We start from the raw sequence: 15,113 nt of genomic DNA, 5'->3' as shown, positions 1-15,113 counted from the left end.
TTCCTATAGTTTTTTTTTTGTTGTTGGCACAGTGACAGCAGTAGCTATAGCGAGGGCGGCCTGCATCTGACAAGATGGTGACGTAAAATTCAGGCGGGTTTTTGATGGAAAGTGCTAGAACAAACGAAGCGCACCCTCTCAAACGATGATATACCTCCAACTGATCAAATAGATCCGTTTATCCACCGATTTTTGATAATTTGTCGTTCTATTTTGTACTCAATTATATTGAAACATAACACATATGGCAAACCTAAAGACAGTCATATCATTTGTTTTGCACGAGTTTCCACTGAATAAACAAAGGAATGAATCAACATTCTTCATTAAGTGCGATGTTTTTATAATATATACAAGGATATATTCAGCCAGATACATGGAGGACATGATTTATATGCATATAACCTATCAAGGATGTCTCGTTTGAAACCATTAAAGATGCTCAGCATTATGTTATTACATATAACACGTGCACAAACATACTATTATAATTAGTAACTAGATTCATTCAAATATGTATGAATTTTACTAAGTGTGACAATTATGTTCACCGAAAGTGCATATTTTAGTTGGAAACAAATATACTTTACTCAGGAGTAACTGCAGTTATGAGTGCGGAGGGATACGGCACGTTGAAAACGCATGCTTATAAAGAAATCGGTCTTTTAAAACGGAAGTCCCTTTCTATCTTCCTGCGTCGGAGTGCAGCAGGGATTTTGTATTGGTGGCATTTTATTCAAGAAAAAGTCAACGAAACAATCAAGGTATGTGAATAAATGTTACACTTTGAGTAGTAGTTATATCAGCCGCATTATTGACGCTTTTCTTCAATCGCCGTTTAGCTTTAAAAAGCTAAATATCCGTTTTTTGCCATTTCATCGCTAGTCACGACATTGTGTTAGCACCGCCATTGCCCATTTCCACTAAATAACGGCATTTCTTTGTCCCTAAACGGTGGTTTATGCGTTTTGTATTCGCACTGTTTTGAGAAGGCTGAACATCACTGCACACACCTCATTTCCACAGTTGTGCTAATGTGCATCTCGGCCCTGCGTCAAAGCAGGTGTGACCAGGATGACTTTGCTAATGGCTTTATTGGGCCATACATCTCTTTTTAACCCATGTATGGTTTAACATTTCACCATGTTTGTTCATCAACATTACAAGCTATTACTACATTTTCTAATTTCAATTCAGAGAAATCCTGCAGTATGGCTGGTTCAGCTTGGGGTTAAATAATTGAATTGACTGGGGAGGAATACATGGTAGTCTCCATTTTAATATCCTAACCCCCCCGGTTCTCCCATCATGGTAAATGGCCGCTAGTGTAACACTCGGCCCAGTCTCATAAGGCTTCTTTTGTATTAGTTCTTGAATTATAAATGGTACCATCGGGTTTTTGGTAGTTAAAATTAGTTAAAAATTTCCGTAAATTTAGATTTCTCCGAATTTGTCCGACTTTTATCCGTGGTCGGCGGTCGTTTAACTTCGGACTGATGTACTGCGCTATGGCTTTTGATCTCGCACTAGGAAAAACTCGAGGATGTTATATTTCACGAAACGTCTCGCCCGACACGTGCTTGTAGTCTCCATTGTCTATGTGACGGCGCCATGTTTGGTTTATGGTTCCTGTTCAGCAAGTGTTCCCGGTATGGGCCAACCGTTGTCTGCTAATATATTGAATTTGCATATTTTCATATATTGGGTATTAACTGGTCTCCTATTGTCACTTTTCAGATGCCTGAAGATATGCGCCAAGAAGAGGAGCCGGAGACCTTTGCCTTCCAGGCAGAGATCGCCCAGCTTATGTCCCTGATTATTAACACCTTCTATTCCAACAAGGAGATCTTCCTTAGGGAGTTGATCTCCAATGCCTCTGATGTAAGTTGATGAGTGTATTTTTACTTTTAAAAACGAAATTGATAGGGTGGGAAGTTAATACGATTCATGTTCTTTGGCCATTGCAGATTAAGTTACATTTTGTCTTTAATAATTAATTGCATTTTTAGAGCTCATTTCAATTCAACTTGGCACTCAGAGGGAAGGAAGCTGTATGTCCCCTCATCCATAACAATGTTCTCAATCAACAATTATTCACTTTTAGGCTTTGGACAAAATCCGTTATGAAAGTTTGACTGACCCCACCAAACTGGACGACGGTAAAGAGTTGAAGATAGACGTCATCCCCGATGTGGCTGCACGTACCCTGACCCTGATTGATACTGGAATCGGCATGACTAAAGCTGACCTCATCAATAACCTTGGAACCATCGCCAAATCTGGCACCAAGGCCTTCATGGAGGCTCTTCAGGTATGAGAGCAAGCGGTCTATCAAGTTTTCCTGATAACCGTTTGTTGGAAAGCTTTGCTATTGCTGCTACAGCAAGCAGTTGTAGCCGAATTAGACCAGGTTAATGTGGGAAATTTAAAATTAATTTAAAAAGGAACAAATGTTGGTCGATGTTCAACTTCTTGCATGTGTTTTTTTTCTAGGCTGGAGCTGACATCTCCATGATTGGTCAGTTTGGTGTGGGTTTCTACTCTGCCTACCTGGTTGCTGAGAAAGTGGTTGTCATCACCAAACATAATGATGATGAACAATACATCTGGGAGTCTTCAGCTGGAGGCTCTTTCACAGTCAAGGTCGACAGTGGTAGGTTCACATTGCTACTTATTTAATTTATAAGGATCTCAAATTGAAGTCATTCCAAAAATTGGTTATTAAGCCCATCCTAAATGATGTTCTCAGGTGAGCCCATTGGCCGTGGAACTCGGGTGATTCTGCACCTGAAGGAGGACCAGACTGAGTACATTGAGGAGAAGAGAGTCAAGGAAGTGATCAAGAAGCACTCCCAGTTCATCGGATATCCCATCACCTTGTTCGTAAGTACTAGATCACATGCCTACTGATGGTGGTTTATATCTGTGCTAGGATGTCTATGCATGCGTTGACGCTATGTATATTTGACACGCACCCTTTAAAAATGAAAGGACATGTTGTGCTTTACCATAGGTGGAGAAGGAGCGCGAGAAGGAGATCAGTGACGATGAGGCAGAGGAGGAGAAGCCAGAGGAGAAGGAGAAGGAAGAAAAGGAGGAAGGCGAGGACAAGCCAAAGATTGAGGATGTAGGCTCAGATGACGAGGAAGACTCCAAGGACAAGGACAAGAAGAAGAAGAAGAAGATCAAGGAGAAGTACATCGACCAGGAGGAGCTGAACAAGACCAAGCCCATCTGGACCAGGAACCCAGACGACATCACCAACGAGGAGTACGGAGAGTTCTACAAGAGCCTCACCAATGACTGGGAGGATCATCTTGCCGTCAAGGTAACCGCCTGCACTGGATTGTGCATGTGTTCATAAGTATTCAACAAGTCGGGTGGCATTAAATCAAAATGGTATTTTATGTGGGGGGACTCAACTTTTTCCTTTTTCACAGCACTTCTCAGTGGAAGGACAGCTTGAGTTCAGAGCCCTGCTCTTCATTCCCCGTCGTGCCCCCTTCGACCTCTTTGAGAACAAGAAGAAAAAGAACAACATTAAGCTTTACGTCAGGAGGGTCTTCATCATGGACAGCTGTGAGGAGCTCATCCCAGAGTACCTGAGTAAGTTGGACACTCCCGTGTTAACCATGTGGCTGGTCCTGTTTCCAACCTTTGGCGTTGTGGTGGCCCTTATTGTAAACGTAATGTGCCCGTTTAATGAGACCATTTCTTTCCCTTGCAGACTTTGTCCGTGGCGTGGTGGACTCTGAGGACCTGCCCCTCAACATCTCCAGGGAGATGCTGCAGCAGAGCAAGATCCTGAAGGTCATCCGCAAGAACATAGTCAAGAAGTGTATGGAGCTCTTCGCCGAGCTGGCCGACGACAAGGAGAACTACAAGAAGTTCTACGATGGCTTCTCAAAGAACCTGAAGGTAGGAAGGGAAACATTTTGAATGCGTTAGTCCTTTTGGAGAAGAACACTTTGTCCCGAAAGACCAAATTGTCATTTACTTTGCATCTAAAAAAATTTAACAAGTTCCCTGTTTTTCTTTATAGCTTGGAATCCACGAAGACTCCCAGAACCGCAAAAAGCTCTCAGAGCTTCTCCGTTACCACAGCTCTCAGTCTGGGGATGAGTTGACCTCCCTCACGGAGTACCTCACACGCATGAAGGAGAACCAGAAGTCCATCTACTACATCACTGGTGGGTCTGCCTCTACTTGCACAAAACTAGAATCCAACTTTTGCAAGACATTCATTTGACTCCACCTTACTACTTGATGTCAAATCATGAAGTCTAATTTTCCTAATTCTTTCCATAAGGTGAGAGCAAGGACCAGGTTGCCAACTCGGCCTTTGTGGAGCGGGTGCGCAAGCGTGGTTTCGAGGTCCTGTACATGACGGAGCCCATCGATGAGTACTGCGTTCAGCAGCTGAAGGAGTTTGATGGCAAGAGCCTGGTCTCTGTCACCAAAGAGGGTCTGGAGCTCCCTGAGGATGAGGAGGAGAAGAAGAAGATGGAGGATGATAAGACCAAGTTTGAGAACCTCTGCAAGCTCATGAAGGAGATTCTGGACAAGAAAGTGGAGAAGGTCAGCAATGTGACATTATAAAAAGATCAATGCGTTTTTTTTATAAATTACTTAAAAACCTTGATACAATTGACAATGTCTTATTTGGCAACAGGTGTCCTAAAATATCATTTGATGTTGGTGAGTTAGTGTGGTCATCGAAATGGTTTGGGATTTGTGTGAAAGCATTGCGTCGAAGATGGTGGATCGCACGTGGAAGATGGAAAAGCATTTTTGAAAGCAAATGAGTAGCATAGAAACAATGTATTTCTGACTTTAAGTATGTGAACTTGCTGTTTGGTTTTTGTTGTACCATGTTGGTCATTAACAAGGCTTGGAGATGTTTTGGTTTTTGCAGTAACTCTACTAAGACTTCATGGTATTTGACTACCAGACACTGTCTGTGTGTGACGTAACATTACTTACCTGCATGCTTCACTCACATTGGAGCTCCTTGATGCGTTATGAATACATTTAATAAGTCTGTCTGAACGACCTTTCTGACTGTGCCGTTTGCTGCCCCCTACAGGTCACCGTGTCCAACAGACTGGTTTCATCGCCTTGCTGCATCGTCACCAGCACGTACGGCTGGACGGCCAACATGGAGAGGATCATGAAGGCCCAGGCCCTCAGGGACAACTCCACAATGGGCTACATGATGGCCAAGAAGCACCTGGAGATCAACCCTGATCATCCCATCGTGGAAACCCTCAGGCAGAAGGCCGACGTCGACAAGAACGACAAGGCTGTGAAGGACCTGGTCATCCTGCTGTTCGAGACCGCCCTGCTGTCCTCCGGCTTCTCCCTGGACGACCCCCAGACCCACTCCAACCGCATCTACAGGATGATCAAACTTGGCCTGGGTGAGCTTGCTCTACTGTTACAGCCGTGGCGTGTATCCTGACTAGTGGCACCAGTTTGCTACCCCAGTGGTCCTTGTAACCGATTCCATGGACTGCAGCAACTTGATATGCATCCAACCTAACCCACCTCCTCTATCCGTCTTTAGGCATCGACGATGACGACGTACCCGCTGAAGAGCCCACCTCCGCCCCCGCCCCCGATGTGCTCCCCCCACTAGAAGGAGAAGACGACGCATCGCGCATGGAGGAAGTGGACTAAAGCAACGCTTGGGTCCAAGCCTTTAGCCTCACCTTTTCAATTGTACATCTTACTGGGAAACATGGTCATATCTTTGGTTATAAGAAAGTCTAACTCCTGTTGTCCAGTGGACGTTGTCTTTCCCAGACATTTTTCCTTTTTGCTCAATATAAAAGTTAATGGTGACAAACACATTTTAACCAGTACCCTGTTGCACTGAGTTTGATTACTGGCCGGGTCGATGTGTGAACATGGGGAATGGACATTCCATGGTGGAAAGGGGTCCGGTGGATCGGTTCATGTGCTACAGTTGCATGAGTGGACTGCAAGATTCCTTTGCCTGAGTTCAGGCTTGTCTGTATTCAGTCTTTTTGTTTTGGAAAAAAATAAAAGATGTTATACCCTAAATCTTGTCTGCCTTTCTATCAGTGACTGAAATCAATGACCCTCCCATAAATCTTGAGCAGTGAATTGCTTAGAATCCACCAGTAGGTGGCAGTGGTTTCCATAAAGTTAAACGGTCAAAATGTCCCCTTAAAAAAATGGAAGGGGCATATAAATAAACTTCCATGATGACTTGTATCTGTACCATGTGCATGATATCAATACCATGTATGCCTAGAAGGGGGCTAATTCGTTAATTGGACAATGGTTTCCTTTGTCCATTAACCTACTATGAATGATGTGGATGCACCCATCTCGGCCTGCATGTTCATATGAAGCTAGTCCTAAGCATGCGTGAGGGGAGATTAACCAAAAAAACAACCTGGTTTGAAACCAGAGGCTTTGACTTCTGTGAATAATGCTTATCTTGTTTGGAGAAGGGGCTTTTTTTTTTTTTTACATAAAGTAATCTGACACAAGTGTCAGGTGCGATGGGTGATGTTTCAGTAAACAAGATTCAAAGGCTTTCATCTGAATAACTGACGGATCGACTATCCACACAAGCTGGTAAATGGATAACTGGGTGTGGCCCAAACTCACAATGACCTTCTTGGGCTTTCCCATGCATACAACAGATGTTTGAGATGTGATGCTCATTAACCCAGATTCTGGGTTTTTAGGAAGACAGATTACCATTATGGTATTACCAAGGTAACATAATTACACGTATTTCCATAAATGGAAACGGTCCAAGGGAATGAACATAAAATGATCTTCCAATGTGGAAACAACTTTCTACAAAGCCTCCTATTTCCTATTACGGTACATAAAAATGTATTCTGAGGAATACATTTTTCTTTAAAGAGCTAATATTTATCTCTAACTGATTAACACACTTTTTCCAAACAGAGCAGCTTTACTTTATCCAGATATAGTTCATAAGTTATCCCATCTGGAGTGGAAGATCAAACCACACCAGAAGTTCACAACATTACTTCATGTATTTTAGTACAGTACAAATTATATTTTTGGGGGAATTTTAGGGTTGAGGGTAAAGTAGTCCAGGGTGTTTAAGCTTGGCAAACATGGAGCTTGTGGGTACTGCAGTCCACGTCTCCAATGAGAAGAGAGAGGGAAGGGATTCGGTTTGGTCAAATAGCTACTGAGAGATGTACCCCCTTAATATGACCCTGGAAGAGACATATAGACAGATACATATATAGATGGCTGTACATCAAAAAATACACACCATAATAAGGTGGGCATTTATATCTATGTACGGTATATAAAATATGTTTATTATATAGATGGTTTGGAGGTGGCACTGCACTTCAAAGTGGTCCAGCGTATTAATCTTTATCATCCGTCAACACACCAGGTGAACGCCAGGTGGTTTCTAGTATCAAACGCGCACATTGCATTAACTACAAGCTATATAACAAAACAAAATGATTTATCACACACACACACACACACACACACACACACACACAATATAGGCTACCCGAAAAATATCCGCCCCTTTTACAACCCTTATTACAACTCCAGCACACAACATACACTCAATGACCTTGTAACACAGATCTTTTTGTAATTCGAGACTGGGTCGAAGTCTTTGAAATAATGATTAACCGTTTGATGCGTCATTAAACATTGAGATAGAGTCAGATCATTAACCCATGTGTTCGGTAAGTCTCGGATTCGTCAGTTGACATCAACTCAGCTACCTCATGTTAACTATTGTTTTACAGTATGTTTTCGTACTGGCAATAGAGCGTTGGGCATGGGGGTGGTCGTGGCGCCTCTAGGAGACTAGTTAGTATCACTAGTGTGTAGGGTGACGCGAGATGAGCTCAGAGGGGATGCCCATTCGTCCTCCGCCCCCGACCCGTCGTCTAAGTGAGGTGTGTGTAAACCATGGTTTATGTGTGAACATGTGTGGGGGGTCCAATGTGCGAGTAGTGTTTCTGACTGATATGATCAGGGTATGATTGTAAGCCATCTCCCGTTATGAGTCAAGGCTACACTTCCTACGAACTCCTCTTGGTTCCCCAAGCCGGAGACGCTACAGGGTTTGTGATGAATAGTGACGACAACAAACGCTTTCCTGTCGAGTTGTAAGCAGAGGCTAAAATAGATAACTGAAAAAGGTCACAACCTTTCAGAAGGCGCCCCCAGTGGAAACCAGGGGGTCGGATAAGACACATCACATTTGGTACGCATTAAATATAAAAACCACCACTGCTATACACATTTTATAGTTAACTTATTGTATTTATTATTAATCCAGTTACTTGGGTAAATACACAAATAATATAAACACAAAAAGGAGCAAAGTATCCACCGTTTTTTGTACTCACACCTACATTCATCACACACACACACACACACATTCATCACACACACACATTCATCACACACACACACACACACACACATTCATCACACACACATTCATCACACACACACAGTTTTCAATTAACAAAGGCTTTTGTTTTTAAATCCATCCACATACCCAAGTGTTTGTAAGAAGGCCCGTTAAATCATAGAATAGGTGATATTTGAGAAGGAAGAGTCAGGCAGACAAGACATAAAAAAGAGACTGCTTCTCTAATCTCCATAGAAGGCTCTTATTGAGGTGATTCGCTCGACTTTCAGTTGTTTTCTTTGCAAATCCACCAGTACAAGTGCAGGTGCAGACAATTCCAACATTGAATTATTCCTAGCACTGGAATGATCTTTCTCTTTGAAACATGTTATAACTAACATTATTCTTTTTTTTTTTGGCCTTGAGGTTGAGCCTCACCGTGAAATGACACCTTTATGTGTATAGGAGGAGGGTGGGATTATTTATCTACAAATATTTGTATGCGTTAGGTGACCCATAGTTGACATTTATTCAAGTGTTGTGTAACTTATTCTCCTTTTGTTTTCTACTTTCTTGAAACAGGCCTCCTTTCTCACAGAAACATTAAAAAACAAATTTGACCAGACAGTTAGTAGAAGTTGTTCCCGGCCGTACCTTCAATGTGGAGAAGTGCCCGTTCTCCTTACAATCCTTCCTGGTCTGATCTTGTGTCGCGGTAAACATGATGGAACACAAAAAGTTGGATGTGCATGGGGTTGCCAGGTTACCGCAACATAGCAACGTCAGCATCTCGGGCAAAACCAAGCCCAGTACCAAACCACCACCGAGGAAGAGCTTTGACATTGATTGTGGATGGTTTTGTTGGTGCCTTCATCAAGTCTTTAGGGGATGGGTGTGATAATGACGCTTTCATAAACACACTCACATTATGACGACCAACTTCACAGTCACTGAAGATGAGTGACGACCGGCAAGTAAAGTCTTATTAATCCCTTTGAGCCATCTTGGAAAAATGACAAAGAACCCGAAATTGCAGGATCCCTTTCAGTGTCTTTACTCAAAATAAAGAAATAATGCACCCCTGGAATAGAATAAAATAAAACCGGATTAAAAACAAAAAAGTAAAAATACAGGTTACAAGTTTTAAACCATCGTGCGTACAATCAAAAGGGGCCACAGGAGAAAAAATGGCCTCTGCTCTCATTTCAGTAAAAAGAAAACCGAAAACAAAGAAATCCCTTCCCCCTCCCCCCTGCCCCCCACCGCCAGGCCCCTGCCTCAGACCTTCTGCGCCGGCGGCAAGGCCGAGCGCCGGCCGGCCTTGGCGCGGCTGCGCGCGTACAGCCGCAGGAAGAGCGCCAGGAACACCACGCCGATGCCCAGCACGCCCATGGCGGTGACGGCGTGCCCGTAGAGCAGGCACGACAGCAGGATGGCGATGGCCTGCCGCAGGGTCATGATGATGGTGAACACGGCCGCACCAAACTGGCTGATGGTGTAGAAGATGAAGAGCTGGCCGCACGCCGAGCACACCGACAGCAGCGCCGCGTGGCACGCAAAGTCCGGGTGGCGGTGCATGAAGGCCAGCGCCTCCACCAGCGCGCCCTGCTCCAGCAGCGAGCCCACGGCGAACAGGCACGAGAAGAGGTTCACGCCGAACATCATCTGCACCGACGACATCTTGTACTTGAACAGGTGGTCCTGCCAGTTGGACGTGAAGCTGTCGAACACGATGTAGCCCGCCAGGATGACGGCGCCGCTGAAGGTGGTGACCGTGGATGGCTGGTGGGCCGCCGAGCTCGACAGCAGGAACAGGCCCACGCCCACCGAGATGAGCGCCGCCGTCAGGTACTCCCAGTACTCGTAGCTCTTGTGCGACACCATCTTGCCCATGAGCATGACGGGGATGACCTTGGACGCCTTGGCCAGCACCTGCGTGGGGAAGCTGATGTACTTGAGCGCCTCGTACTGGCACCAGCTGCTCAGGATGTTGGAGAGCGAGGCGAACGAGTACTTGTAGAGCGGCGCGCCGTGCCGCGGCTGCTTGATGATGAGGCACCAGAGGCCCGACACCGTGAGCGCCAGGATGCGGTTCATGAACACCAGGAACTGGGAGTCGGTGAAGCGCTCGCCACCCGCGTCCGGCTCGCCCACCGCCTGCTCCGCCGGGGCCTCGCCGTAGGAGCGGGTCATCACGCGCTCCTGCAGGACGCCCCACGTCAGGTAGGAAACCTGCGGCAGTGGGGCAACGGTGGGCTTTATTACAGCGCTGGTGACATGCTGAATCCTCCATCACTCTTTGCATGATTTACTTTCACAGCAGCTCCTAAATTACCGGCAGGGCTGAACGATTTGGAGAAATAATCGAATTCCGATTATTTCGACCAATATTGCAATTTAGTATGCGATTTTTCTTTCTAATGTTCCTTATGTTCTGTATTATTCACTAAACAAGTAATAAATCATTCTATAATCTGACCAACACAACTTTGGAAGCAGTCAATTTATATAACAGCAGCTCTTTCCTTTAGGCCATGTGTCGAGATTAATTGATATTATAACATCTTTATTTAACTATTGAATTGAATTAACAAATCTTGCCATCTCAAGTCAGTAACAAATCAAACAATAAAATAATAAATGTCTTTTGTTTTTTATCGCAGCCTTTGCGATTTCAAATCCCGTTCTATTACATCTTGATCTCAGTTTGAATTAGATCAATCATTCAGCCCTATCCTAAATGCTAAGAAACAGTTGCATTGCTACAATACCTTTGTGATAAACCACATATACAGGTAGATATTCAAATGCCACTGTCAAAGCACCAATAGGACAGGAAAGCTAGTCAGTGGAGCTGTGGTTAGTCTGGATGTGATCCTGGCCCTTCATTTGTGACCACACCATGGGCCCCACAGCTGGATGTAGGCTGAGGCATGGGAGTATATGAGGGTGCGTGTGGTAAAACAAGCTGACCTGAAGGCCCACCGCACAGAAGGTCAACTTGAACATCTGTCTGACGGGCGATCCGGAGTCCACCTCTACCCTGGGCGCGCTGGACACCTCGTCCAGCAGGCCCGACTTGGTCTCGCTGCCGAACACGCAGGCCTTGATGACGGGGCTACAGATACCGTGACCTAGCGTGAAGGAAGGCAAACAGGACAGACGCCCCGTTAACGTCTGTGTTAATCCAGGAGAGATTTGACGGGGAAGTTCGCAGATTTAACGCATTTAGGCTACCGTTGGCGTAGCGGGAAAGAGTTTTTAAAAAGATGTGATGCACCAGAGAGGGGAGTATACCAAGTCACAGCCAGGGGTCCCTGGCGCACTCGCCATGTTGTCTGGTTAAGCCCGTTTGTTAGTTTGCGGTTATTTCGCAGGCAGTGACCGGGCTGCACAATGCATAGGGGGGGCGGAGCCTCTGCAAACGGCGCTGGCTTTTGTGTTTTTTATTTTAATTTATTGGAAAAAAAAAACAGCTTGGAGCCAAATCCTTTTCCTTCAACCAAACAAAAATGTTTCTGTGATGCAAAAGCTGTTGAACCATTTCTTTAAAAAAAAAATGGACACTGATTAAAGTGGAGAGGACCAGGGAGCGGTGCGGCGCTGCTAACCCGTGTCCTGGTAGTTGGTGCGCCTGAAGTACTTGATGAGCAGGTAGCCGGGGATGATGATGGTGGAGTAGCCCATCATGTTGAGCAGGAAGCGGAAGGGCCACACGTCGTGCCAGCCGTCCAGCAGAGACCCCTCGCCCACCGCCGCCGCCGCCGCCGCCGACCAAGAGATGAGGAGCGCCAGCACTGGCCACAGCCTGCGGGGAACACAGACGCACAAAACACAGCAAAAAATAAATCACCGCTAGTTAGTCGTAGGGCCAAAGCTTATGACAGCCATGGACCAACAGCTGGGCTGAGAGAAGAGAGTTTCAGCCTTGGTCCGGGGCTACCATTTGACCTTTTTTCTAGAGATGTCCGATATTATCGGCCCACCGATATTATCGGCCCGATATTAGCATAAAAATGTAATATCTGTCAATATCGGTATCGGATTTTTTTTGAAAAAATAAATAAAATAAACATGGCACTTTTCCCTTAAATTAAGTTGAAGTATTTTTCTTATTTTGCACAGACAATGTTAACATTTGGAAAGCCTTGTTGCATTCAAGAATGCATCCAGTGGGGCATCACAATAACATTAAGCATGTTGTGTTAATTCCACAACAGATATGTAATGTTACCTAAATTAGGTTTGAGGAAAAATAACCCAAATATCGACATCGGTATCGGCTGATATCGGAATCGAAAATTTAGAGTTGGACAATATCGCATATCGGATATCGGCAAAAAAGCCAATATCGGACATCCCTACTTTTTCCCCCCATTCTCTTACCTAACTGTGCACGCCAGTTCACAGTTCCCTGGGGGAGAAGAATAGGAACACGACAAGAACAAGAACAGATGACTAGAATAAATATGGATGTTGGTGAAGAATTTGACATGTCACAACATCCGGAACATGTCCGGACCATATCCCTCTATAGGAAGTCCCTCACTCACTCTTTCTCCTCCAGTCCAGACCCATGTCACTGAAATGGATATTGCTCCGTCCAAGCTTGACACACTACAAAAAACAAACATATGTAGCCCCCCATTCCTTCACTTTAACTTTGAAACAGCGTGGACTTTAACCTATAGTTAAGGGTATAGTTATGCAACCTATAGTTATGCATCATTTTACTATGTGTAGATAATAAAAACTATAAATCAACAATCAGGTATGGCAGTTGGTAACCAATCTTTGTACAGGGGAGATTAAAAAATGAATTATTTTGAATGGCTGGTTCCAAGTGACAAAACTCTTGTCAGGAAGAGTCTATTGGTCTATTACAAACCCTAACAACTGTGTGATTGAAATATCAGAATTCAAAAGAAAACAAGATTTGAAAGAAAAAACAGTTGAAAAAAAGAGCTTTTACAAAAGAAGGTCATGCGGTTTGAGAATAGTCAACCGACTACATTCTCAAACCGCATATCTTGCTTCACAGTTCCAGCATGTATTTAATTTCCCAGATATTTGAACTACTAAAAGATAGCCCTGTGCATATGCAGGTAGCACACCGTTAGTCCACAGACGTATGCATATAATAATAAGACCATTGAGCTGAAACCGTGGCACAGATAAATGTGCTCCTTGCTGTCGTGGCGTATGTGTATCGCATTCACGCCGAGGGCCCCCGCCCAGGGGGGCTTGCTTGCCTGGCTGCATGACTCACACAGGTCCTCTTTGTGTGGGACTGTACTCCAGCCAGGGCAGCCACACCACAGAACCAGCAGCCCCACTGCAGCACGGCGTGTACTTGGGAGACAAGCACTCCGTTACATGGAGGTATGTAGGACAGTGCAACGGAGAGGCAACTTACCAACAGGAGCACTGCATTGACTTACTCTGGGGATGAACTGATGTCATTTTAGACTGTGCATCATGTGTCAAAAACACGCGACGATAATAAGGAAAGTTAACTTAATAAATAATCAAATCCATCTCCACGTGATTCACAGATCAACGTGACAACGAACCCCCTTCTGGGATCGGGCTCGGACATATACATAGACACATAAACCATTTACAAAAAAACGAAAATCTGGGATGTTTGAGACATTATCATCAAATCTCAGGAAACAAACATAACACGAGTATCAGCATGTGATACTGATCGTCTGGCCACTTGTCAACAAAGGTGCACCGTCATCTAGATGAACGTAGACATGTAGGAGTGATTCCATGAAAAGTTTCGAGTAAATGAAATATTACAAAGGCATCTTATGTTACCTGCATGAAGTAAATTTCATTTTTCCCCACTGGTTGGCCCGACACCTGGCGTGCACGCCACTCGATTTAAGCGGTTCCGCCGGGGCCGCGCATGTAGCCTCGCAGACACAGCGGGGTTATGGATTGACGTATATTCAGGTGTCGATGTGCTTTTATCTAGTCTCCAGGTCGTATCTTTTCCCTGTGTCTGCTCAACTTCTCTTCTGTGTGTTCACTTGTTCAGGAAGGGAACCTCCTCATCGCATCGAAGGGATACCGGGGTAACGGAGTAACCCTTTATCGCTGTGCTGCCCCCTAGGCGAGGAGGAACAGATGCACATACAGCCGATGTTTGCTCCAGACCTCGCTGTTCCAGATTTAGTATTTCTAAATTGAAAAAAGTTTTTTAAACTGATATTGACATTGATGTATAAATATATAATGTCTGTATTGCATTAAAAAATTGAAGCGGCTCTCGCTAAGAAATTGTAGAGAAGATGATCGGATGAACGGGTAGCCCACGTCCATTTATCACTTTGTTTCTAAAGCTTATCACAGTGACCTTCAATAGGCAATAAAGTCGGATTGTAATTTTGGCATGCATTTTGGTTTATCAGTTCCCTTTTCGCTGATTGGTTAGTTTAAGTACAGGTTGATATAACTGGTTTCACAAAACCCCCCTAACGGTAAATAACTTCTACGCATAACATCCAAAACGGAACAAGCAACCACAGTTTCAGAACATAATGTTTCAGAACATAATGTTCCCGTTGGCAACCACACATGCAAGATATTCATGTATTTCTTGTTCTAGGGGGGGGGACACATTACTTATTTCAACAGGAAACAAGAAATTCCACTGTTGCACACTGAAAGGACTCCATTATAATCTTGGCTC

At 44.5% G+C, this 15,113-nt stretch overlaps 2 protein-coding genes and 1 long non-coding RNA gene across 3 annotated transcripts; 2 read left to right on the top strand and 1 right to left on the bottom strand.

The window, feature by feature from the left end:
- Positions 1–644: 644 nt before the first annotated feature.
- Positions 645–6,066, top strand: hsp90ab1 (heat shock protein 90, alpha (cytosolic), class B member 1). Its single transcript, XM_030344484.1, has 12 exons — positions 645–764; positions 1,738–1,881; positions 2,105–2,311; positions 2,494–2,653; positions 2,750–2,883; positions 3,014–3,328; positions 3,441–3,606; positions 3,728–3,918; positions 4,043–4,190; positions 4,310–4,578; positions 5,087–5,420; positions 5,567–6,066. The coding sequence occupies exons 2-12, from the start codon at positions 1,738–1,740 to the stop codon at positions 5,677–5,679; spliced, it is 2,181 nt and encodes a 726-aa protein (XP_030200344.1). The 5' UTR covers positions 645–764; the 3' UTR covers positions 5,680–6,066.
- Positions 6,067–8,295: 2,229 nt separating this feature from the next.
- On the bottom strand, positions 8,296–14,502 carry slc35b2 (solute carrier family 35 member B2). Its single transcript, XM_030344502.1, has 4 exons — positions 14,237–14,502; positions 12,022–12,218; positions 11,384–11,544; positions 8,296–10,642 (listed from the first exon to the last, which is right to left on the bottom strand). Exons 1-4 carry the CDS (start codon positions 14,254–14,256, stop codon positions 9,689–9,691), a joined length of 1,332 nt encoding a protein of 443 aa, XP_030200362.1. The 5' UTR covers positions 14,257–14,502; the 3' UTR covers positions 8,296–9,688.
- LOC115533973 (uncharacterized) lies at positions 13,432–14,811 on the top strand. The gene is made up of 2 exons (XR_003974272.1): positions 13,432–13,792; positions 14,460–14,811. It is a non-coding gene; the product is annotated as an uncharacterized LOC115533973 (long non-coding RNA).
- Positions 14,812–15,113: the final 302 nt, after the last annotated feature.

The sequence above is a fragment of the Gadus morhua genome, chromosome 21 (genome assembly GCF_902167405.1).
Source record: "Gadus morhua chromosome 21, gadMor3.0, whole genome shotgun sequence".
Lineage (NCBI taxonomy): Eukaryota > Metazoa > Chordata > Actinopteri > Gadiformes > Gadidae > Gadus > Gadus morhua.
The sequence above is the reverse complement of the archived record's forward strand: the minus strand, read 5'-3'. Positions and strand labels throughout refer to the sequence as shown.